Genomic DNA, 26,145 nt, shown 5'->3' on the forward strand with positions numbered 1-26,145 from the left:
CTTTTCAAATTATATTTTATTTATGATTAATATAAATTATAATTATAAACAAAGAGATATAAATAATTTTTATGCAAAATTGTATAAAATATTAATTAATAATACAATATTAATTTACAAATTGTATTTCTCTCGAGTCACCATATTTATTTACATTGTACTATAAATAGCACACTTCATTTATAATATATGGTTAAATCTTAACTAATATTTATTGAAGAAATGAAGTTAGATTAAAGTATAAACTAGTATTTTAGTTAAAAGATTGTTCAAACATTTTTGACAATTGTACTATGTTTAACTTTATGAAAGATTTCATTACTTTTTTGTACAATAATATTTAAAATAAATGTGTATCTTTCTGTAATGTATCATAAGGTAGTAAGCTGAAAAATCTTACATATTACATTTAGAATTATTTTGTTAAATGAAAAAAACAATAAATTTCTTTCCAGAAAAGTTATTTTATGTTATTGGTCCTATACTTATTTGTCTGAATTAATAATGTTAAGAAATGTTTTTATTTACTTTAAACAGATTACTTTATTTTAAAACAATGTAGGTTTTATTACCTTTTAGTACTATAAAGATATCATTTTTACATTTTAATAATAAATTTAAATATATCACTAAAATTATAAACAAGAAATATTAAACAATTTCTCATTTATTTTTATACTTTGTTTATAAAATCAATAGAAAGTCTAAAATGTACTTTATTAATTAGAATTAATATATTCAGTATTTATAATTTTAATTATTTTTTTTAAGCGCTTTCTTTTAACATTTTTTTTTTGCAATTTTTCTAGTGCTGGCAAAAATGCACTTTCATCGACAGTATCTGGTGGTATAATTCTTGATAATCCAGTAGGAACATGAAATAATTGTTCATAACGTTTTTTGAATAAATATAAAGCTTCACGACCTCTGGGAGTTAATTTATAATCTGAATTCATTTCACTTGACTCTGAAGGAAAAGTTCCAGATATAAGTAAAAGTTCTTGATAGGCCTGAAGCGTGGTTCTATTAGGTTCTATTATTGGAATAGAAATATTATCAGTTATCACTTTTTCTTTAAATGAATTTTTAGAAATCATTCTATTTGATTCCCAGTCATATTTTTTATTTTGTATAGCAATCGAAGATCTTCTAAATATATCCTAAAAATTTAAGATCATATTTGTTATTATATATATTTTTTATATTATTTATTATCAAATATATAATTTACAAATTATTTTCATAAATAAACAAAAATAGGAATGGAAGTTATAATAATTAAAATATTTTGTAATAAATTCCTTTTATAAACTAATTCACTTATATTTATATAACATATATATAAATAATAAAAAATTTATATTGATTTTATTTTTTAATAAATTTAATTAAAATTAAAAAAAGAGCTCCGTTTTTAACCACATTTTTAATATTTTAAAATTCATATAATTAGTAAAAAAGATTAATTACTTCTGAATTAATTTATTATATTAACTAAAATTATTTATATCTATAAATATTTCATAAAAGATATAATGTTCAATAAAGAAAGATCTTTATTAAAAATGTTATCCTTACAAATCAATTATCAATAGATTCATTAACTCAGATTCGAGTTATAAACTGAAACTATAATTCTCAATAACTAATTTATTTAAATATTATATTGAATAAAAAGTTAATTTCATACTGTGGAAATATACCTTTGCTCTGAAGTACTTTTATTTTATCAATAATGTATATTTATGTAAGTCTAAAAATATAATATATATAGCAACTTACACTTTTTGTTCAATTTATGAATTGACTAAAATATATATAGTATACTGGTTCTTTAATACATTCAATGAAAAACTATGAAATATTTTAATAAATAATTTTGCAAAAGATAAACTTACATTTTGATGATTATCAAATAAAATTGAATTAGCAAATGATTTACATTTTAATGAGTAAATCTTTTCTGGTTTTTGTGCATTAACTGTTATAGTTTTCTTTAATTTTTCAAATTGATTTTCCATGTCTTCTCCAAGATATTCTCTCACATACCTATTGGGTTCGAACATCATAATAAGTTCTGTTTGATGAAATTCTCTTATATCTAAATTAAAATTAATTGTATTAGAACTATTTCTTTTATGTTTTGGAAGACGAAAGTTGAATGGTAAAGCAGGTATAAATCGTTGTTTATCTTGTACTGGGTCTTGAGGACCAAACATTTGTAGCCTAATACGTTCAACATCTTTACTAAAATACGTTTTTCGTTTACGAACATAATATTGTAAAGATGCTAAGAGTTGTTGATTTAATTCACTTAATTCCATTTCATCAGTAATATAATCTGGTACATCTAAGTTAGCATTCAATTTTAATAATATGTTATAAAGTTTTTTCGTATGTTCTTTTAACTTTTCAGGGTGATACGATTTTCTTTGTAGCTCAAACTTTCTTCTAAGTATATTATCTTTTTTAAAAAAATTTATAAGTTGATCATCAATCTTTAAATATTTAATGAATATTTCTTTATTTTCCCGAGACCAAGGTGTATTAGTAGTGTATGTAACAGTGGTGTGAGTTGATATTGTATCTTCTGGATTTTCGTTTCGGTTGATTTGTTCCAAACGAACTCCTTTTTGCTGATATCTAATCAATAATGTATAACGTTGTCTAGCTTGAACTCTGGTAACATCTGGCATTTCTTTAGCAATTCTTACCCAGTTTGAACCATATTTTTTTTTAAGTTCAATAAGTAATGCATCTTCTTCTACTGTCCAAATCTTTTTAATTTTACAATTTCTTGCTGTTAAGGTTTGAAAATGTTCTTTTAACTGAATATTAGTCCTATTAGTCATTACCAAAGCAGATATTTTGCTAAAATTTGGCCCATACTTTGTTACTGCATCTATCAATTTTTGGTCTTCTTCTTTTGAAAATCTTCCTTTCTTTAAATGTGATGCTAAACTATATGTCCAACGAAAGTATACCTAATTTAAAAAATCTATATTTAAATGTTTTTAAATATTCAATTTTTATATATATACAATTATAAATTAAAAAATCTTTCACTAATCTTTTATATAAGTTTTATGTGTTTATATTAATAATATTAATAACAGTATTTGTACATTAAGTATAATTAAAAAGTAACTTTGATAGCATTTTTGAAACGAAATACTGAAATTAATTTAATTACATTAAATACCTGTTGTTTTGTCCAATTACTCATACAGCTAGCAATGTATCCCCATGGAATATAATCTCCAATCTTTAATTGAGTTACTAAATAAATAAGAGTATTATCATCAATTGGAGACCAAAATTGACCTTTCATGAGATTTTTCCAATTGTTTGTATTATATCGAACAAAGCACTGATAACCACTACGCTTTGTTTTTAAGGCTGTGGCAATATTATCCCAATCCTCAAATTCATATTCTTCTACTATGCGATTTAAATCTTTATCTTCTTTCTTAGTCCATTTTTGTTTATTAATGTCAGGATGTAGAAAAACATTCCACATAACTTCACATTCTTCTGCATTGTGCTTATTATCAGGAATGTTATTAGCTATTTTTAACCAATCAAATTTCATTGAACCTAAAGATCCAATAGCTTTTTTCACATCACTAGGGAGCTGACTTGTCTTAGTAATTGAATTATCAATATACACTTCATCAGGTTCATCTTTGTTTAATAAAGTTAGTGTTACTTCATGCCTTATAGCTTTTAATAAATTACTCTTATCCATTTGATTCCAACGATGAATGCGTTGAAGTTCCGTCAAGCGTAATTCACCATTTCGTATTTTAGTTATTGTATCCTCATTTTGCTTCGGTGTAAAATATTTTTGATCCTTAAAATAAGGCATACCAGCATTAAATGTAACTATTTTAGTATACCACGATGATGTATCTTTCGAAATTTGTTCCTCAATTAATTGCTGTCTTTTCAAACATTCTTCAAGAAGATTAATAACATTATCACGTGTTAATAAAAGAGATTCAATTAATTTCTTATTTAATTCTAATAAATCTTGTAAATCTTTGCAATCATAATTCTCATAAAAATCATCAATAACAAGATCACCTTCATCGACATAAATATTACTATGATTGTGTCCAAATTTTATTTCTAATTTTAAAGTATTTATATTTGAAATACCACTTGTTGAAGCAAATTCCTTATTGCTTAAAGTTCGTCTTTGATCTAATGCATCTTCTAAGGCCTGAATTTCATCTATTAAAGATTGATTATCTTCATCATCACTCATGATTATTATTTTTCTGAAAATTATATTAATGGTAGTATATTAGTCTATTAACTATTTTCAACATATTGTTTACAATTTTTTAAATAAAATAATATGAATGCTAAATATTTTATTTATTAATAAATAAAAATGTATGCATTATAAAACATAATAAATAACAAAGAAGCAAAGTTACATTTTTACTTGAATACATATATAAAAAATAATGGAAAAAATGTATTAAAACATAACCCTATTTGAATTTTAAAAAATAAATTTTTAAATAAATTTTTAAACAAAGTAATAATTTACCTATTCCTTTGGTAAAATAACAAAATACAACGAATAATATATAAGTTATACTACATTATTCTTTGATATTTTTCAAGAATATATAAAGATAAAATAAAGATTGTTATATTGTTACATAGATGGGTGAAGTAAGGTTAGATTGCAAACAATTTGAGCAAAAGAAATTTTTTAATACTATAATTATAGTGTACGACTAAAGCACTATAAAGCTAGAATAGGGCAATAAAATGAATTTTGAGAGTATAACGATTTTAGCATAGACCTGTCGTTATCGAATACTATAAAAATTTGTATGTAGAAAAACGTATAATTCTTAAAAAGTAGTTTAGTCAGATGTAGATATATATAAAAACCTAAAAGGTTAAATTCATGAGAATATTTCTATAACAATATATATATTTTTAATATATTATCTTCATGAAAATTAAAAAATGTTAAGGTACATATGAATTGACTATTCTAATTAGTGCTGTGGCTCTGATCATTCCGAACGATAATAGCAACACTTAGTCGACATAAGTTTTGAACAAACGGATCTTTAAGTTCCAAAAGGAATCTTTTTTTAATGTAAAATTCGATACTAATTATATTTTAAATAAATACATTATAATTAATTAAAATTTTTGAGTCCAAATTAATTTAAACTTGCATGAGGCGGCATCGAATGAATAAGAATATCGCGCGAAAAATCGTTATGCCGGCTTGATCCTATACACAGTGCTGATTTCTTATTCCTTAGTCTTATTGTGTGGAATAAACAATAACGAATCACTATTAAGTATTTTCTTGTAAATCGGGCTAAAAAGAAAATTCTTTTGTCGATACACACATGCCGTACATACCGTAAGTAGCATATAGTTAACTGATAAATAGGCATGCATGATTAACGCTAGTGTGTACGTAGTTTGTGTATCGTATAATTGCTTCTACTACTGTGTAGTGTGGTGTAGTTCTGTTGTGGCGCAGCTTGCTCAAAAAAGAAAAGTATCAACTGTTTGAGCCAGTTTTATAATCGTGAGTAGATACTGATTGAGCATCAATATAAAATAAAAACAAACCGGTATAATTAAGAAAAACTGATTACTGTATTGCATATTTGACTGTGTACATTGCTACATTTCATCGAAGACGATCATGTGCTAGAAAAATCATTGACCAAAAAGATGTATAAAGAACGGGTCTGCCCGTATAACACTACTAAAACACAGTATTGTCTTTAAAGGTTAACAGAGTGTATATTTTGCTTTTATTACTTATAATGCTTAATAACACGTATTTCGCTTCCCTTTTTTGGGTAATTAATATGTATATTTACTGCATCTGCGCATAAGTATCCTTACTGAATATGAACAAAAATACGAAAACGTATATTTCTTGTCTTCAACTTTTTGGGATATATAACTAATCACCAACAACTCATCATTGTACATAGTGATATCAATGTCTGTCGTTCGTAGTTAACGACAATAATATCAAGAAAATACGAACAATGTATTAAAAAACAGTAGAGAACGAAGGAGTATGCAAAAGAGATAACGATTCGAGCCCTATGTCAAGACAGTCGGCCGCTACTCGGCGTACGAGAGACGACGACGAGGAAGACGGCACGAGACAAACGAAGTCGACCGAGTCCAGCAGCAACGGCGGGCAAGAAGTCGAGACGAAGGCTGTAGCTGCATTAGCTGCTGCCAGTAGATTAACCACGCCAATATGAAGAAACTCTTTTCAAAAATTGACAATACAGCAAGTAAAGAGATCAACAACTACATAGGAAAAGTCTTCGTAGTCGGCCGGCATACGGTAACCGTCGAGGAAGTCTTAGCTGAAGGTGACGAACTATCCTTATCATATTACTTATATCTTTCTCTCTCTCTCTCTCTCTCTCTCCTTCCCCCGTCCCCTTCGCCGTTCCGTCTTACCCCCATATCACCACCCTTCAATCCTTCCCTCCCTCCCTGTCCTTCTTCCGTCTTTCCTTCCCTCACTCTTTCTTTCAGTCACTGTTCATCTATTTTATGTAATACGCGCGCGCACAACTACCTCATGACCTTCTTGTAGTTGAGTCGTCTGCTCTCTATTTCTACTCCTTCCGTTATGCTTTTATAATGACAATTATTCAAACGGCAGCAGTCCTATTGAAAATACGGTAAAACCAATATTCTTATCACAATACATTTTTCTTTGGTATCGATTGAAAAATAATAGATTCGACTAGTTGTTTAAAAAATTGCAATATACTTTCAGTTAATGAGCATCACTTTATATTTATGATGTTATAAGCCATTTAATTTCAATGAAATAAAATATTAAAAAGTATAATGTTTTACTTTTATATTGCTTAGTGTTTTATGAAATATTCTATTTATTTGATTTTACAACTTGAAATTGAACGTATTTTCAAGATAATTTTTTTCATTACCATAAATAAGTTTTATTACTTTAATACTGGTATTTCAATTGAACTTTTGTTTAAAAAATGTATGAAAATATTAAATACACAAAAGAAATATTAATTTAAAATATATTCTATTTTTGCAAAACATTTAATGATTATTGCTATATATCAAATATAAATATACTTATATTTAAATCTACTAAAGTAAATGTACCAAATTAAAATTTTTATAAATGTTATATATGGATTTATTCAAAGAAAATTATTAAAAAAAGAATTTAAATCAATATATTATTTAATAGTCTTGCATAATAAAATATATATTACTTTTATAAGCTTTAATTTATTTATACAAAGTTATATAAGAATGTAATTAAAATATTGATTCTTTATTGAAATTTTTATTTTTTATCTTGTTATCACCAATTACCATTAATTACCAACAATAATAGTTGTTAAAAAAATAAGTATATCAAAATAGTTTTAATATATTTCAAAATAATAAAAATTAATTTTTATCTTTCTTAGAATTAATTTTAAATTATTTTGTACCTAATAGATAGTTGTATATAGAAATGTCTTTTATAATTATTTATAAAATAATGATTTTTTAAACGATAATAATATCCGTTTTAATATTATCATAATGTTGCAAACAAAGATTACAAATTATAAATTTAAATAATATAAGTCAATTGTTTAATAAATAATATAAATAGTACCAAAATGATTTGAAATTAAATTTAATTTGAAATTCATAAAGATTATTGAAAATGTGTAAATATATTTTTAAATATATTTATCAAATAAATCAATTGAAATGTTTTATTGTATTATCAGATTGTATCCTATATATTAGAATTAAGAAAAGTATATTTTGATACATATTGTTTTTAAAATTATAGTTTTGTATATTATATATTGTTCATATTTTTCACTTCTTTAAATTAAAAAAAATTATTTAGTTTTTTTACTAGAGTTAAATATTAAACAACAAAATAAATATTTTAATCAATAATTTATTCTGATTGTAGGAGGATTTGCAATCGTATTCCTAGTTAAATATGCAGGAGGTCGTTATGCACTTAAACGCATGTATGTCAACAATGAATATGATTTGAATGTTTGTAAAAGAGAAATACAGATTGCGGTAAGGATTATAAAATTTTAAATAATCATAAAATAACTATAGAAATTAATGATTAAATAAATAATAAGATACTTTAAAATGATGTTATTATTATATGTACTAACTATAGATATTTATTATTAATTTGATGAATCATTTTTAAATTATAATTAGTATTACAATTCTACTATTATATAAAACTTATTTATTTTTTTTTAAATAAAATTTGATCTTTAATAAATATTTATTTCCGTCATTAAATATATATTTTAAATTCGCCTATCTAAACCATTTTTTAAAATATGTAAAGATAAATATGTATGAATATTTTATCTAATAAATATTTACTACATAAGTGCCTAATTAATTTTAATATGTTTATGTTATTAATAACTTATTCTTGAAACACTTTTATATATTTAATATACATCATATTTGCTATAAAAATAGATACTGTATCACTACAAATATTTTATTTTAGAGTAACCTCAGTGGACACAAAAATATTATAGGATATGTAGACAGTAGTATTACTCATGTAGGAAGAGGAGTTCATGAACTTCTTTTGTTGATGCCTTATTGTAAATCACAAGTTCTTCAAATGATGAACAACAGGTATTAGTAAATTAGTTTGAAACAAAATATATCTTTTTAATTTTAATTATGCTCTAAAATAATTCTGTTTTGTTATTATTAATAATTTGTAGGTTACAAACAGGTTTTACACAAGTGGAAATTCTTCAAATATTTTGTGACATTTGTGAATCTGTGTCTCGATTACATCATTGTCAAACTCCTATTATTCATAGAGATTTAAAGGTTTACAATTAATATTTATAATACATTTTACATTTTTAAATTAACATTCCTAAAATAGTAATTGTTATTAAATATAAATAAAATGGTATGTTTAAAGGTTGAAAATATTTTATTGGGCGATTCAGGGAACTATGTTTTATGCGACTTTGGTTCAGCAACAGGCAAAATTCTTAATCCAAGTATTCATGGAGTTTCGGTTATTGAAGAAGAAATTAAAAAATATACTACTCTTAGTTATAGAGCACCAGAAATGGTTGATATGTATTGTGGAAAACCGATTACAACAAAAGCAGATATTTGGGTAGTCACAATAAATAATAATGAAAATATGTTCTTAATGCATAAAGAGTTTAATAATATGTTGTTTCAGGCTCTTGGATGTTTGCTGTATAAGTTGTGTTTTTTTACTTTGCCTTTTGGTGAAAGTACTCTTGCTATTCAATCTGGAAATTTTAATATACCTGACAATTCAAAGTTAGTGTCATACTTGCATTTTATATAACTTTTCAATAATAAATTAAAATCTTTTTACAGATACAACAAAGTTCTACACTGTTTGATTCGTTATATGCTAGAACCTGATCCTGAAATTCGTCCTGATATTTATCAAGTATCAACTATTGCCTTTCAAATGATGGGAAAAGAAAATCCTGTTCAAAATTTACATGTTAGTAAAAGTAAATTATAAATTTTTATTTTAATTATTTTTATAAATATACAAAACTTTAATATTAAACTAGCAGTTGTTAATTGTACAAATCATATTTTATTTTTTAATTTATGACTAGTAAACATTGAACAATTATTTTATATAGTAATTATTAAATAATTCAAAACCTTTTGTAATCAACTTTGGGCTAGTTTATACATAATTAATATATTTAATGATATTTATTATGAAATCTATTCATAAGCAAGAATTTATAAGTAATTCAATTATTTAATTTGAATATTTTATGAATATTTATTAATAGACCAATCTTATAATTACTATATATTATTATACATTAGATTATTTTTAGAAAATGAAAATGTATTGTACAAACTTGAAGATAATGACTAGTCATTCATAAATTACGTCAAATGAATATTAAAAATGAATTGGAATTATTCAATTTAGCATTTAATGTATTCTAAAAGGAAATAATTTAAATGCAGAAAGTGTCTACACCTACAATAGACAGTTTACCATGTCCGCCAATGGAATCTGAATGCATAAAACGATCTTTATCTGTGAAAGTTTCGAAGAATTCTCCAATCACGACTGTCGAGGGTACGTCGGTCACACCTAGACAAAGACCCAAAGGACAAGGTGTTGGTACTGGACCTATAAGTTTAAGTGGTCAAATAGTCAGCGAAATATCAGGTCAAGGGAATCAAATACACCAACAAAGCCCAGCTGGAAATTCTATCTCGTATGTGCAAGTCAATCAACAAATTGCACCAATCAATACTCCTCAAGCATTTTTGCAGCCAATTCCTGTTCAACAAAACCTGCAGTCAAATTTCACAAAGGTGCCACCTCACATTCCTTCACCAAGTCAAGCTTCTACTTCCTTTGGACAATCACAAGGACAACCATTATTTAATCAGTCACAAAGTCCTATGTCAAATAATTCCCCTTTAACTCTTCAGTCACCTGTTACCGTTCCAGATATGAATCTTTATTATTTTGATTCAAAGCAACATAATCTAAAAACTTCTGTAAATCTAGAAAATGATGATAATTTAGAGGCATTATTTCCTTCATCTGGTAAGCATTATATTCTTTATAAAGTATTGTTAAAAACATTTATAATAAATATATAATTATTGATTATAGTAACAGAAATTTTTTGTACATTTACTTAATAAATATAAAGTCAATTGAATAAGTTTTCGTTTATGCTTTTAAGAAATATTAATTTTTAAAAAATGATTCAATCATTTATTCGTAGCGACATTTGATAATTAATTGTTAAGTTTACATAATTTGAATATTAAGTATATGTTCGTTTATAAATATTATATGAAATAGTTAATTCATTCTCTATTACTTTATTTCTAATTAAATTTTAAATAATTGTAATTATTTATATAGTAAATAAGTTTTAAAGTGTAGTTTTATACTGTTTGAATAAATTACTATAATAAAAAATATTTTATTATATTCTAAAATAAATATTTTAATTAAAATTACAAATGGATAATATCCATTGATTTATGAATTTAATCTTTTTAAGGTTATCCAGACCCCTTTAAAGACGATGGTCGATCTCTCTCTGATTCCGTACCTATTGCATCTCCTGGCTCTGGTAAAATGCCTCCTCCACTGGCTGCCAAACCAAATGTCTTAAAAGTATCACAAAAATTGATCACTTTGACAAGTGAAACTGTTTCACCAACAAAATTTCTACCTTCTATGCAGCTATCCAATAATTTGAGTCAAGCAGTCTTGGCTCTATCGGTGTTTCCAAAGCCCGCTAATAAAACGGAAAGTCTTAGTCAAAACATAAGTTCAAGTACATCTTCTCCGGAAAGTCCAACGTTGAATACTTCACGGCATAGGCGAAACGTTAGCGACACAAGCGCATTTAATAAGTGAGTTTGTTTTAATATTCTAAGCCAATAAACTATTAGAAAGTAATTTTTAATTTAAATGTTTATGATTTTTACACAATATTTTTTGTTTTTTAAATTACAAAAATACAAGATTTTAAACTTATTCCACTAAAACTATAAAGCATTCATAGTAACATATTCAATAATAAGATATACAACATATACAATGAAATAAATTGTTACGTTAATAAAAAGTGGAAATAAAATTAATATAGAAATTAATAAAACAACCATCTTCAATAATTATTTAGTAATAATAATGATAAATATATCATTGTGTACAGTTAAAATAATTTCAGAACAAATATATTACACAATTATTGTTTCAAAAGAAATTAACTGTTAAAAAAGAAGATTGGAAAAGAATTTTTTATATAGTATGGACTTATGAGTTAATATTTTTATTTCAGAATTTTATTAATTATTAAAATAAGTTTTATCTTAAGTTATTGAATACATCGTTTTATTTTAATTTAAATTTAACCATAACAGTTAAATTATTATTTAATTGAAAATAAAAAAATTAATGTCTGCAATAAATGTTGAAATAAACAAACTTTTATTATGTAGTTTTATAGTACATTTAAATTATCACTTCCTTTTTATTCTTTTCATTGCTTATCTCTTCTTGATTAATTTTTATTATTTTCAAATTAAAAATATGTATTAAAATATTATTTATATTCTTTACATTCATGTAATTACACTTTGACGATAGAACCGTCAATACTTTCAGGGTTTTTGCAAATGAGACGTCTCAATTTTTAGCCCCCTATAAAGCATCTGTTAAATCGCGTACTGAAGATATTTCGCTTCCAGAAGTACTCGCAGATATTAAACCTGTAATTGGTGCAAGCGCATCGCATGTACGTATTGTAAGTAGAATAGTGCACTTTTTCTTTTTATTCTTTGTATTCATTAAATGTTATTAAACTAATTCATGATATCAAGTAATGGTAACTGACATTATACGATTGTAGAATTTAAAAAAGCATAAAATATGAAAAAAAGAAATCACTAATAAATTAACAATATGAAAACTATCTTAGACAAATGATATAACTATTTTAATATAAATATTTTTAAAGAATATTACAATTATAAAAATATAAGAATATATTTTATTTGTGCTTCCTAATTTCTTAACTAAATACAAAATTGTATATTTTAATTTAATAATTAATAAATTTTAAGAAACCATTTATCGTTTATTTACATGGTATTCAGATTTCATTTTATCTTTATTTTGAATTCAAATTATTTTTTTTATGCACTGCATACAGATTTAATCTTAACAAAAATGGATTCCAACATATATGTTTTCTTATTATAATAAAGAAATAATAGCCTGCTTAATTAAAATATCTAAATAAAATGAATTTACTCACTGCGTATTTTTATTTTATTAATTTGAAATGAAATTTATTGGTAATATTGTAAATATATGCTAAGTCATAATGTAATTAATGTGGACCTTATTTCAATAGAAATATAATTATTTTGATTTGTTATTGAAATCAGGGACAATTATCAAATATATCTGGAGCAGAAATTAGATCACTGAGTGCAGATATAGCAGCTTGGAATCCATTTGAAGATGTTCAGCCTTTTAATCAACTTACAGAGGATCACATTTTTGGCGCTGAATTTGACAAGATAAGAAGGGGAAGTAAGAGCAGTATTAGCGGCGTGAAAAGTCGCGAAAGTTTAGTAATGAGTTATACGGAAATTCCAAAAGATCCATTCGAATCAGCTCCCTTCAGTTTACCAAGTAAGAATAGCTTCTAAAATATTAATTTCAAAATTATAATAAAAACTGTATATTTTATTTTTCATATAATTTTAGGAAACTTATTTCAATTTACTATTGAAAACTGAATAAATATATATTATACTATAATATTTAAATTTAAAACTAAAATAGTTTATAATATTTCATCGCAATTTAGTCTTTTTAAAATTGCTATAGTACAATTTGTAGTAAACATATATAGTAAACATTAAAACATCTTTTTTAAGCTAAAGTTAAAAGTATTAAATAAAATTTTCTTTAAATTATTTTTAAATTATTATATCCAATTATACTCTTGTTCATAATAAAATATTAAAATCTATAATTTATTTTAAAACATTATTTAAGCAATGGAAATTCAATAATAGTTATAATAATAACTTATATTTTTTAATATTAAGAATATTTACGAAACATTCTACTATTATAATTTTAGAAATACGTATTAATTCTATTTACTATTTGTTTAAAAAGAATGCTTTAAATATTTAACAAGATATAATGTAATTTTATTTTATTATAAATACTTTCATATATTTTCATATAAATTATCAATATTTAACTTTGATATATAAAAAATTCGATAATTATAATATTATTAAAAAATTTACTTAATTTTCGGTTTTGTAAGTATTATTTTATGTAAATTTTGTATAATTTCAGCAAGCAAAAAAAATAAAATTGGATCGAAAGCTGCAGCGATTGCTGGAGGTAATGCATAAGAAATTTAATTTTAATATTACTTTTATCATTTCTTTTCTTTTATTGATATAATAACTGAAGTATCTAAGAATTTTTGTTTTAAATAAATTTGTATATTTGTTAAGAAACACAGAGAAGTAGTCATTGCAAGTTTAAAAAAGTAAAGTTATTTTGTAAAAATATTTTGATTGTAAAATTTTATTTGATTTAATATTTTAGTTTACCTACACAAAACTACAGATAAAAGTATACCAGATTAAAACCAGTAAAATTGAAATGAATTTAAAAGTAAATACAAGTATTATAGAAACATTACAACGACAATTTTTCGTTTGAATCTTCAACGACATATCTTTAATTCAAATGCAAATTATTGAATATACGAAATTGAAAATATGATGAAATATTATACAATAATATATTTACAAATCATGTCATAAGTTATAAATTTAAAAATTTCTAGTCTATAGATTGTTAATTATATATGTATAATATACCTATTTGAATATTCAGGAGCTACTAATAATTTTACATTGCGTACTGTTTTAAAACTTCAGTAACGATTCAGAGACAAACCTCTGCTCACACTTTTAATATGAAAATCTTTACTTAACTTTAAGTTTTGAAGTAACCAATGGAGCCATTACATTTTTCAATACAGAGTCAAGTACAATTACTTTGTTGTTAGTTAATAAGAATTATTTTGGTTTTATTTTAACAAATTTATTATCTTATTATATTTATAATTGGTGAAAGATTTAATGTAAATTTGATAAAAATAATGAGAATATACAAATTCTACTTTTGTGTTTAAGAAAAGTCAGTAAATATATTTAACAAATGGACGTAATCAAAAGTCTGTAAAGCAAAATATTCTGTGATTTTATATTCATTTAACTACTATAATGCTCAGTTCTATGCATTGATTTGTTATCATTAAATTTCGTTAATTTTCTGATATTTACATAACTATAACATAATGTTGATTTATTGTGTCAATTATACGAATATAACATAACAATAATTTTATAAAATCACGCTTAAAAAGTAACATTAAAGCATAATATATTATAATGTAATAATAATAATAATAATAATAATAATAATGTAACAACAACAATAATAATAATAATAGTGATGATAATGATGATTATGATGAAAATAAAGAACAGTAATGGTAACTATAGTATGTAATAGTAACTGTAATGGTAAGCAAATTAATTTTAATGCATAAAAATGAAATGAATATTTTTATCACGTAACATAAAACTAACAAAAACAAACTGAGATTGCTAGATCGCTGTAAATAATATTGTCTTATAACGTTTGAGAACATTGATAAAGTACTGATGGAAGAGTTTACAATGATGTACAAGAGTAAGTTATTATTTGATTACGATAATTGCCAATAAAAAAAAATTATTACTTATATAATATATAAGTAACTATAATTAAAATGTTTCCATTAAATACATCATGTGGGAGTAGTATTTACTATTACTCTAGCGAAATCAACTATTACTATATAGCTTTAATGATTATATTATAAACACAATGGTTGAAATCTTTTGAAAAATCGTGACAGAGAACTTAAATCTAAATAAACACATATATGAACACACAGAAAGTACATTAGCATTTAATTTACGTAATACATATACAAATATTGAATTAATACAATAGTCTTTAATGATTTACTGAAATAAAATAGAACTATATTACATAATTTGTCAAAATTTAAATAACATTTTGCAGTTACATATCTCTTTGTGTTTTACGTGCTGGCACGAAACAAATATAAATTTTCCACTCTTGGCTATATGTACATATTTTTTATATGCTTTAATGAATTTAACGTTCAAAAATTGAAGTTATATTACATATATTTTCCATAAAAATAAAATGTAAAAAATGTGTGATATAGGCGAATGATTTAAGAAGATATTAACAGGTATAGTTATGCATAACGTGCGCGCGCGCGCGCGCGCGCACACACACACACACACACACACACACATACAGAGAGAGAGAGAGAGAGAGAGTAAGAATATGCGATAAATGTCTTATAGAATCTGAAGTATGTTTGTTTAGTAGTATTTAAAACAAAAATTTGTGAATCATAGAACACTTGCCCATTCATGTATGTTACTTTATTTTCTCACTCTCCTTTCATTTAACTATAGAAATACTGACAATATACGTATATATTTAATAACAGATATATTATTATTTACAACGTATTATAAAAATTAAGAAGGAAATTTATATATATATATATATATATATATATATATATATATATGCTTGTATATTAGTAAATTTGACACTTGCATTAGCTTATTTATGCTATATTAAGTGAGAACGGTGCTTTTAATAAACTGTTTTCTTTGTCCACTGTCTGGAATACCCTAATGAGTTTAGAAGATTTTTAATCTAACGCGCCTATCCGATTCGACGCGTTTAAATCAAATATAAGTAAATACACATTAAGAATAATTATCTTTCAATTATTTAAATACTATTTTTCTCGCGTAGGTATACTATAAATAATAAAAAATTTGAACTATTCAGCTTCTGTAATTTTAGTCATAAAATTTAGACTTAATCTTATATTTTAGTCTAAATATATTCAAGTTATTGTACATAATTATACATATAACTAATTATATGCAATTCGTATATTTTTTGTCATCGCGAATAATTTTTTTACTAATTTCTTGCACAAATACTTGTTTGATTCAAATATATCTTTCTATCTTAATTTACTGTTAATCGATTTATAGATTAATAATTCTGACTAACTTAATTTGAAGTAATAGAGTTAAAACTAAATTTCAATTATAATTATAAGCATATGCTCTTTATTCATATTGTTAAATAATTTTAAACAATTGAGAAAACAAAAATTTAAAAATGTGTGTGTGCGGGCGCGCACGTGCGTGGGCGTGCGTGCGTGCGTGCGTGCGTGTATGTAATATAAACGATGTTTATTACTCAGTGTATGTATATATATGTACATGAAATAATAATCATCATTTCGAATGTAAAATCAAAGAACATCGAATTGACCTGATAAATTTGGGACATTGCTGTATATTACGAAACTGATGTTAACAGCAATAAATAATATGTATATTAGCACATCAAGTTCTTTATTTATAAAATTATTATTATACGTACAAAACGCAGCAATGTAAATATTTATATACATATATATGTAAAAGTTATTACAAAAAAAAGAATAGTATATAATCATATATATTAATATAATCAAGTGTTTTACTTTTATACATATGTCGTTATCATTTTTTATACTTATCGTATAATATTTTTAATTACATAAGTTTAAAATTTTAAAACTTTAATACATATAAGAAATAGATTTTTACTATATATTTATATTGCTATATATTTTGATTAATAATATATATTTTATAGCAGACATTTCTGCGTTTTTTGACGATATTATCCCATACCCTTAAAATCTGATTAGGACTGTTCTATACGTAATGGTGGCACTACTAACGCACATCAGCTGTTTATTTTTCACGCTTATATATATATAATTTAATTTTTAATTTTAAAGAAAAGATATTTACTAATTTAAAAACCAGAAAAGTATAATATGTATTATAATAAATATAAAAATATTCTTACTCTTTTACACTACTATGATATATTGTATGGTCTCTGAAATGCACTATTTATAACAGACCTAATCAGACACCTCCTTTCTAATTCTTTTTCTTTTATTTTAAAATATAATACATAAAATAATAATAATAATTTTATTGCGATTATTCAGCAAATGGGTTCTTTTTGTTTGGTGAAAACACTTGGTATAGACAAGGTAGCTATCCAATGTTTTTTGGTTTTTGTTGTATCGGCAATAAATAATAAATATTGTAGGTAAGTATTTAGCTTGGTTTACTCGATCACTAACAAAGATATCTAATAAATGTTAACCGGTGCATTTATAATTTTTAATTTTATACTTAATTTTATCGTCCATCTCATAATTTATCACATAGCTATGTAATAAAAGAATATTGGAAAAACAGTTTTTATGTATATTTACAAATAATAATATATTGCTCGAACCTTTGTCAATAATTTATGATAATCTTGACTACATTTTGGATTTGTTAATTGACAAAATTTTAATCATATTTTAATTCTGTAAAATTACTGCCTGTTTAATATTTAAATGTGTCTTATAAAATATCCTGGTTATTTAATTTGAATAAACTATTATTATTAAAAGGAATATTATATAGTTAAAAAAAATGAAGTAAAGAGGAAATACTTCAGAAATAAAGATCTTTAATTTGAAATATAAGTAAATTTTTTCGATATATCCTTAATTCATATATTTATGTATTAACATTATAGAATATTCTTTAATTCATATAAAATCAAATTTCATATTTTATATATTTGAACTGTTTTCTTTAAAATGTTATTTTTAATGCATTTCATTACTTATAAAAGGTCTTAAATAAGGAAATATTAATTATATTCAAGATATATTTAGAATTTCTACGGACTTGTATTCATATATAAACTTTACAAATAATAATAATTAAAAATTTTCTTTTATTTTTTTATATTCATAATTTTTATGTATGTATAATTATATTCCAAATTAGAATTTGCATTTATACTAAAAGAGAAAAATATATTTATACTACGAATTATTCAGATTACTATTAAATAACAATCATTAGGATTAATATAATCTAATATACAATTAATCATTAAAAATTTAAATATTAAAGCACTAATTGTTATAATTTTGTCATGTATTTCAAAATAATGAATTGTATAAAAAACTTAGTTAAGGTTCTACGTATTAAAAGTTGTTTAAGAAAGTAATTAAAATGTAAAGTAATAAAGATAATTGTTTAATAATTAAAAAAATTAAAAATACACATTCGGAGATAGAGAATATAGTTAAAATAAGTAATTATCATAAATTTTGTTTATTAAAAAATAATTTTTTTATTGCGAATTTTGAATTTTACCTTAATGTTATGATATATTTTACTACCAATTAATACAATTTTTAAATTACAAATACAGAAAACCTAAAGTCTTAAATATTGATGATTTTTAAGATTTTCTTTAATTTGAAATATATATTAATAAAATGTACTTTCACATAAAATTGTTATAAATGAAAAATTATATAAAATTCTATGTTACGTAAATTAAATGCTAGTAATACGTTTATGATTTCGTTATAACTAGCAATGTATCTATTAGTTATCACAGCAACTAATATTTTTTAAAATATAAATACGTGTATTTATTATCAGTTTATACACGTATACGCATGCATGTATGTACATATAAAAATATCATAATTAAACATTAAATGATACAATGAAAAAGGTTAGTGCTAATGTTAAAATAAACTCTTAAACGTTGGTTAAATCAAATATGAATAATTCTAACATATATTGGATATAGAATTAATCAATAATGGTACGACTGGACTATATATATTTTTAATAAGTTATAAATTATTTTCAATTTACAAAGATATTTTAAATTTGTTTTTTTATTATACTGATTTCATGTAATTTATTAAATTCTAAAGAAATACATAAGGATTAGATTTTTATGATAATTTATTTGACATTTATATATTTTATGTATATATGAATATATGCATACACATATATAAAATTAATAAAAAGTATTGAACAGGTATTAAATTACTTATATGTAAGTTAGAAAATTTTTGTACAATAAAAAATGTATTTCTTTATTTTGCTTTATTAAATTTATTATGCGTCTATATAATTTTTTATAATTAAAATCTCTTTTATTTTTTAGAACAGCTTTATACTCACCTATCGATTATACAACTTTAGTATAAAAATGTTTACATAACGTACAGTAAAATTTGTTTTGGTTCTACTCTGTGCAGGTATCTTTCTTCTTCCAATTACAAAGACCTTGAAAAATTCACATCAAATGCAGCAAGAACAAATGCATTCAAAAGTTGTGCACGCAACAACGCTGTATTGGAATCCAGTGGATAACGTTAATAACAATAGAAATAATAACGTCAATAACTATAGAAATAATAACAATTACAATAGTAACAGTAAAATCAATATCAATGGTAACAGAAACATTGATGACGAAATGACCCTCCTCGCCTCTTCTCTCAGTACTATTTCAATACCCTTCATTCAAGACAGATCTAAGTACGAAAAGCTTGCTGTTATTGTCGCCGAAATTTCCAGTAATAGTGATGAGAATAAATCAATCCAGCGAAATGAAGAACGAGTAAAAAAAAAGCGAAAACGTGTGAAAGGGGTACTAAACCGTGCTCGCAAGAAGGTTATAGAAAAACATCAAAAGTATGATGGGCAAGTGCAGGAACATACAATAACCAATTCTTTAAATCCTGTACTTAAAAGTTATGAATCGGATGACTCCATTGGCTCGGCTAGTGATTTGAAGGCGATGAATGACGAGGACGGTCAAAACGATAATCATGGAGATGACGCTGACTATGACGGTTCAGTTGTCGAGGATGATCAGGACAAAATAGATGAAAGCATATCCGAAGGGATGCTCACCTGTGGCAGTTCGGTCTATCACGCCGAGTGCGAGTCCGTGTCTACTCGCGAAGAACTTGATCATATGCGGATACGCAGGCTTAAAAAATACCACAAATACCAATATCATTATCAGCAGCAGCAACATCAAACATTACCAGGGTGTGAGAACGATCCTGTGGTGGGTCACCAGTATGGTGAGAAACCCCTTCTTCTTGACGATGAATTAGATCCAGAATCAAAGTCCGAGCAAACTCACGGCGATCCTTTTGTTAAGCACCAGTACGAGCTCAAGTTTTTGTTACATGAGGGGAACAGTTCATCAGACGAACCAGAGAACCTTGAAATGCATTGCAACTTGAAAAACGGTCTGTGGAAAATAGAAGAAGATGTGTTCGCGTTAGCCCCTTTTCCAAGACTCAGTAGTTCTCGGAAAAGTAACTGCACAGTTCTCGGAAAAGTAGCTGCGCAACTCGAAGATAAGTACCGTTCGGCAAATGAAACGAAGAATTTATCTCCAATCCTAGAAAAAGTTGGAACTGAACCAGTGTCCATAACGAGTTCGCCCGTTATTTCAGGTACTCTTATCGACGTTACCGACAAAAGAAATTTTGAACCTTCGACTCAACAGCCACCAATCTATCTTTCCGGCGTATCTGCGGCTATCAAGAATGTTGTTACACCTTCAAAGAAAATAAATTTCGAAGTAGACGAATGTAAAGAAAAGGATCTTTTTGGCTCATCGCCTTTTGATTCAAGCGGATTCAATGATTCCTTCGACAACGTTTCCGTCTACGTAAAATCGGAGGTACCTGTAGACTCATTATCGATAGCCGTCTCGAATGAGCACTCGACATTGTTCGAGGCTTCACCTTACTTTTCGGAAATGTCGCCGACATCTACAACTGACTCCAAGTTTGTCGATGCTAATATGATAATATCAAGGAACGAAGAACCAAAGGATTTGTTCGGTTCCACTCCTTTTGACGAGATAACATCATTAGCACCCAACTGTATCGGTCAACACCAAAGGCCCACGTCCTTACCTTTAACACAATCGCCAACATTTGTCGATAAAGCATTAGAGACAATTTTGTTGAGTAGCTCTCAATCGACCCATTCAACCCAATTGTACAAAAATTTCGCTACTCAACCGATGAAAATGTCTGTTTCTCCAAATAAAAATGTACTTTCTGCCTCTCCAATGTCACCAGAACCATTAGTTATTCAAAATTCACCCAAACATAAACATCGTCTTTATCACCATGAAAAAATCTCTAAATATGAAAACAAATCCAAGTATCACCTAATCAATGAAAATAAGAATGATTGCATAAACGTCCTCCCCACAAAGATCTCACTATCCTCTCATAAAATTGGCAAATGTTCATTAAAAAAGACACCTAAGAGTAGCAAGAAAGCATCGACAACAGCTACTGTAGGTTTTAATAACATGAGTTTCGAGGATTTTCCTAGCGATGAAAATAATGAGAATGAAATAAAATACGTGGCTGGAAGTAGAACTGCCTATGAAGTTATCAGAGAGCCAGAGAAACGATTTGGCTCACTTAAAAGAAGAAGTAATCCTTTCACCTGATCGTCATGATATTTTATTGGAGCGCAGCTGTGAGTAGTTTCAGAATAGTTGTAAAGCTTTATGGACTAGTATATTAAATAATAAGTTAACGTGAATAACTAAATTCTTTAATATATTTCAATTCCAATCTTGCTTATGCTTTAAACGGCGAGCTTTCATTTTAAAGCTTTGCTTCTGATTGTAATTTATGGCTTGTTTTCATATAGAATTGTTGGAAAATTAAAAATAATTTTTTTCTTGTGAGTAATTTAAAATATACGAATAATAGCTTATTATCAATGAAATTTATATATTTTTTCTTGGGCATTTAAATTTTGAATTTTATATCGATAGTTAATTATAATTTAAAATATCAATTTTATATGTAATAAAATAACTTATTTATATTCGCTTGTATTTAATAGCTTCCTTTACATAAATTTATAACATGATTTTAATAAAATTCGGTTTGACATAAAGCACTACAGCTTATAAACAGTTTTTGAAACTGCTTACATACTTTCAGACATATTTTAATTGTGAGATACACAGTCGGGCAGTATATTTTGTCATTTTTACTTTCAATTTCTAAACCACATTATCACTTTATCCATTTTTTTTTTATTTTAAACCTGTTTTTAACCTTATGAATTATATATAAATATAAATTAAGTGTCATTATTAACTATTAGATTTTATAAATATTTATTTGGAAACCGATTAATTTATTTATCGAAAATCTACGCTTAAAAAATATTTCAGTTTCTGTTTCTAAAATCTTTTATTGTGATATATAATGCCTAAAAGGTTTTACTAATCACGATTTTCGATATAAAAAATTTTGTTATAAATACATACTTTTTCAATAGTTATTTAAATTTCATCTTTTATAATTAATTGTAAATATCAGAATAAACTTTGAAACTCAAAGCATCAACAAATATTACGTTTGTAATTAATTGATTGAAATTATTTAAATTTTTTAATATAATATATATGAAATTATTATGAATTCAAAAATACTTAGTCATTAATTTATTCTACTTAAATTTATTACTGTATAAGATATTGTTTAGAAGAACTTTCTTTCTTAAGCATAATGACACTTGAATTCTGGTGTTAGTTAAAAATTACCGAAAGTATTCTCTTGTTTGTTCCCAAAAGAAAAATTTAGTCTTTCTTCAACTTGCTTACATAATAATAGAATCAAATTATGTGTAACAAAGCAGCTCAATACCAAAAACAAAATGATTTGATTTCTAAAGCAAATATAATATTTGATAAAAACAAGTATATGTATCTCTTTTTGTAATTAAAAATTTTCATATTTTTACATATAAAAAATTAAAATTTATCAGCCAAAAAAATTGATTTAATGTTTATTATAAATGATAAAAAAATTAACTTTTATACACTGTACCATAGAAATAATTGAAATGTGAATTAGTACTGCAAGATAAAAACATACATATACATACTAAGAGTAAACATGTATGCATATCAATAAACAAATATATATAGAAGTTCAGATCTTTTGTGATTATCTTTCTATTCAATTTTATCATTGCGTAAAAGAAATGAAAATCAGTATATGTTCAATTCGTAGAGTATAATACATTATGGCATAAGTAGAGATACATAAGAATGATTGTATAGATTGATACCAGATTGTCTAAATATCGCCTTATCACAAAAGACTGAAGCACTTTAACAATTCTCGCTTTTTATCTTAAAGTTTATATTAACAAATGCTTCTTATTAGATCCCTTAAAACAAGAGCGGATATAGGTAGTTTTTTTTCTTATTTTTTATGTTGAAAATTATTGTATATATAATTTATTTTTGCTTTAACATAATTTATGTCATATTTTCGTTTAGCAAATAAGTAAAATTAAAATAATTATATCGAAATTTTTTCTTCATTCCTTATTAAATATCGACTTATAATTGATCTGATCATTTCTAGATTCCTATAGAACATTTTATAAATAATAATTTTAATATACGTGCTACACTTAAAAATTAATAAATTAATCTTCATATGTTTTATTTGTAATGAATTTAAAAATTTATTTAAAAAGTATTATAAATTAAAAATAATGATAATAGTTTAAATAATTTAAAATTACTTGCATTTAAGTATTCCAATTAAATAGTATGCAATTAAAGAAAAAAAATGGCCTTAGCCTAATGGAATTTTTCAATCGTTTATAAATTAATAATATATTTTTATGATAATTACATATGCTTATATTGGCTTAAATGTTATCGTTATGTTATTAATATGTAGGTGTTCTGAAAAAGAAAAAAAACAAGTTTGAAACAAGTTAAATGCGATCCTGCAACTACATACACAGTAAAAATTTTAATATTTTTAAATAGAAAAATTAAATATAATATATTTATTCGAAAATAAAACTTATGCGTTCAAAATAATTAAAAAATGTCTCGTTAATATAGATGTATGATGCGCAAAATATTGTATTTTAAAAAATAATTTATATATATTTTCGTATATGACCAAAATAATATTTATTTTAAATCAGGAAAATAATATAAATTTATACTGTGTACGTATGTAGATTTTCTTGTTATTAGTATGAAAAAGGTGCTAAGCTTATTTTTTGTATAAAACGCTTAAAATAAAAAGGACTCGGAAGTAGTTACACCGTTGTCAAGTAGCATTGTTTATCTTCTATACTTTATATTTTTTTTCATAAAAATTTTTAATACGTATAATATTTAAATAATGTATACATACAAATAAATTTCTTTGATCAGTCGCACCTTGAATATATTTTTTCTTTTTTTAGAAAGAAATAATGATGAAAAAGTTCAGACAATATTCAACAAGCTATATAGAAATATTTGTAATTCTTAGTAATTTATTTAATTTTTATTTGTAATATTCTGACTGTGTAAAAACAGGACAATGTAATAAGTGACTCGTACATAAAAATATAAATATAATTGTAAATATAAAGTGATTATTAATAATTGTATATGAAATTATTAAAACATGGTGCCTTATTTAATTATAAATTCAATTACCAAAAATTATTGATATACTTTAAATAATTAATATGCTTTGTTTCATAGAAGTATTCAACTTTTCCATAGAATCTGGTAAATAATTAAATTAGAATCATAATAATCGAAAACTATTTCCTGTGCCGATAGTGTACCATTTAAATAAATATTGATAACATATATAAATATCTAAACGGAAATTTTATTTTTTCTAATCTTTTAATGATCAAATAAGTACACATTTTATATTTATTTTATACCTATAATTCATACATTGATTTAAGATATTATTTTCAAATAAAAAAAAATACATATGATATATGTTGAAATATGACAGCTTTTAAATAAATATATTATAATATAAGAGAATGTAATGATCATGTATTGAAAGTCCAGATCTACTTTCAAAAGAAATAGATAATGTATTTACCATTTTTTATATATTAAATGTGCATAATAAACAAATTATTTACTTATAAATATGAAATAACAAAGAGGATAGTGGTTTTCTGTTGCTTAATTTTTATTTAAACAGAAAATACAATTAATCATATTTGTTAATTTTATAATATAATCATACGTTAATAAATACTTCAAGATTTTGTATAATGTTGACCAATTTAAAATAATGTATTATGTATAAAACTTATTCATCTTCATAATTATATTACTTTCACTAAATCTGTTTAAAAGTGCGAAATTCATAAAGAAAAAAATTGAGCATAAATTTGAAAAACAATTTTTATTCGTTTACAGTCGTGTATCCTTTTAGATTATATAAAATGAAAAGACTATATATAAAATCCGCCTTTGACAGTGATAATATACCAAAAACAATTAATAACTACAAGTGGATTATCGTTATTGTTGATCATTTTTTTCAAATATTTTGAAAATATTGAATTGCGAATACGTACATTCACAGAATATAGACATGAATGTAATAAATGAAGTATAAAAATGTA

The 26,145-nt window shown here is 24.3% G+C and overlaps 2 protein-coding genes across 2 annotated transcripts; one reads left to right on the forward strand and one right to left on the reverse strand.

The window, feature by feature from the left end:
* Positions 1 to 485: 485 nt before the first annotated feature.
* Positions 486 to 4,278, reverse strand: Pbp95 (proximal sequence element A Pbp95). Its single transcript, XM_011502873.1, has 5 exons — positions 3,203 to 4,278; positions 1,899 to 2,984; positions 752 to 1,160; positions 573 to 581; positions 486 to 493 (listed from the first exon to the last, which is right to left on the reverse strand). The coding sequence occupies exons 1-5, from the start codon at positions 4,268 to 4,270 to the stop codon at positions 486 to 488; spliced, it is 2,580 nt and encodes an 859-aa protein (XP_011501175.1). The 5' UTR covers positions 4,271 to 4,278.
* Positions 4,279 to 5,579: 1,301 nt separating this feature from the next.
* Nak (Numb-associated kinase) lies at positions 5,580 to 25,005 on the forward strand. The gene is made up of 14 exons (XM_011502874.1): positions 5,580 to 6,389; positions 7,991 to 8,106; positions 8,567 to 8,700; positions 8,793 to 8,904; positions 9,002 to 9,205; positions 9,275 to 9,378; positions 9,439 to 9,571; positions 10,063 to 10,657; positions 11,127 to 11,484; positions 12,242 to 12,380; positions 13,027 to 13,276; positions 13,961 to 14,008; positions 19,935 to 22,200; positions 24,964 to 25,005. The coding sequence occupies exons 1-13, from the start codon at positions 6,272 to 6,274 to the stop codon at positions 22,169 to 22,171; spliced, it is 4,548 nt and encodes a 1,515-aa protein (XP_011501176.1). The 5' UTR covers positions 5,580 to 6,271; the 3' UTR covers positions 22,172 to 22,200; positions 24,964 to 25,005.
* The last annotated feature ends 1,140 nt before the right edge of the window (positions 25,006 to 26,145 follow it).

The sequence above is a fragment of the Ceratosolen solmsi genome, unplaced genomic scaffold (genome assembly GCF_000503995.2).
Source record: "Ceratosolen solmsi marchali unplaced genomic scaffold, CerSol_1.0 scaffold15, whole genome shotgun sequence".
In the NCBI taxonomy this organism is placed as follows: domain Eukaryota; kingdom Metazoa; phylum Arthropoda; class Insecta; order Hymenoptera; family Agaonidae; genus Ceratosolen; species Ceratosolen solmsi.

What these genes read in the sequence shown, in the direction of transcription:
- Nak (XM_011502874.1), top strand. Translation starts at nt 6,272, where the DNA reads ATGAAGAAACTCTTTTCAAAAATTGACAATACAGCAAGTAAAGAGATC. An exon ending in ATCCTGTTCAAAATTTACAT is followed by an intron (nt 9,572 to 10,062) that starts GTTAGTAAAAGT and finishes ATTTAAATGCAG; the next exon opens with AAAGTGTCTACACCTACAAT. An exon ending in AGCTGCAGCGATTGCTGGAG is followed by an intron (nt 14,009 to 19,934) that starts GTAATGCATAAG and finishes TACTCTGTGCAG; the next exon opens with GTATCTTTCTTCTTCCAATT.
- Pbp95 (XM_011502873.1), bottom strand. Translation starts at nt 4,270, where the DNA reads ATGAGTGATGATGAAGATAATCAATCTTTAATAGATGAAATTCAGGCC. An exon ending in GTAATTGGACAAAACAACAG is followed by an intron (nt 2,985 to 3,202) that starts GTATTTAATGTA and finishes TTTTTAAATTAG; the next exon opens with GTATACTTTCGTTGGACATA. An exon ending in TATTTGATAATCATCAAAAT is followed by an intron (nt 1,161 to 1,898) that starts GTAAGTTTATCT and finishes TTAAATTTTTAG; the next exon opens with GATATATTTAGAAGATCTTC.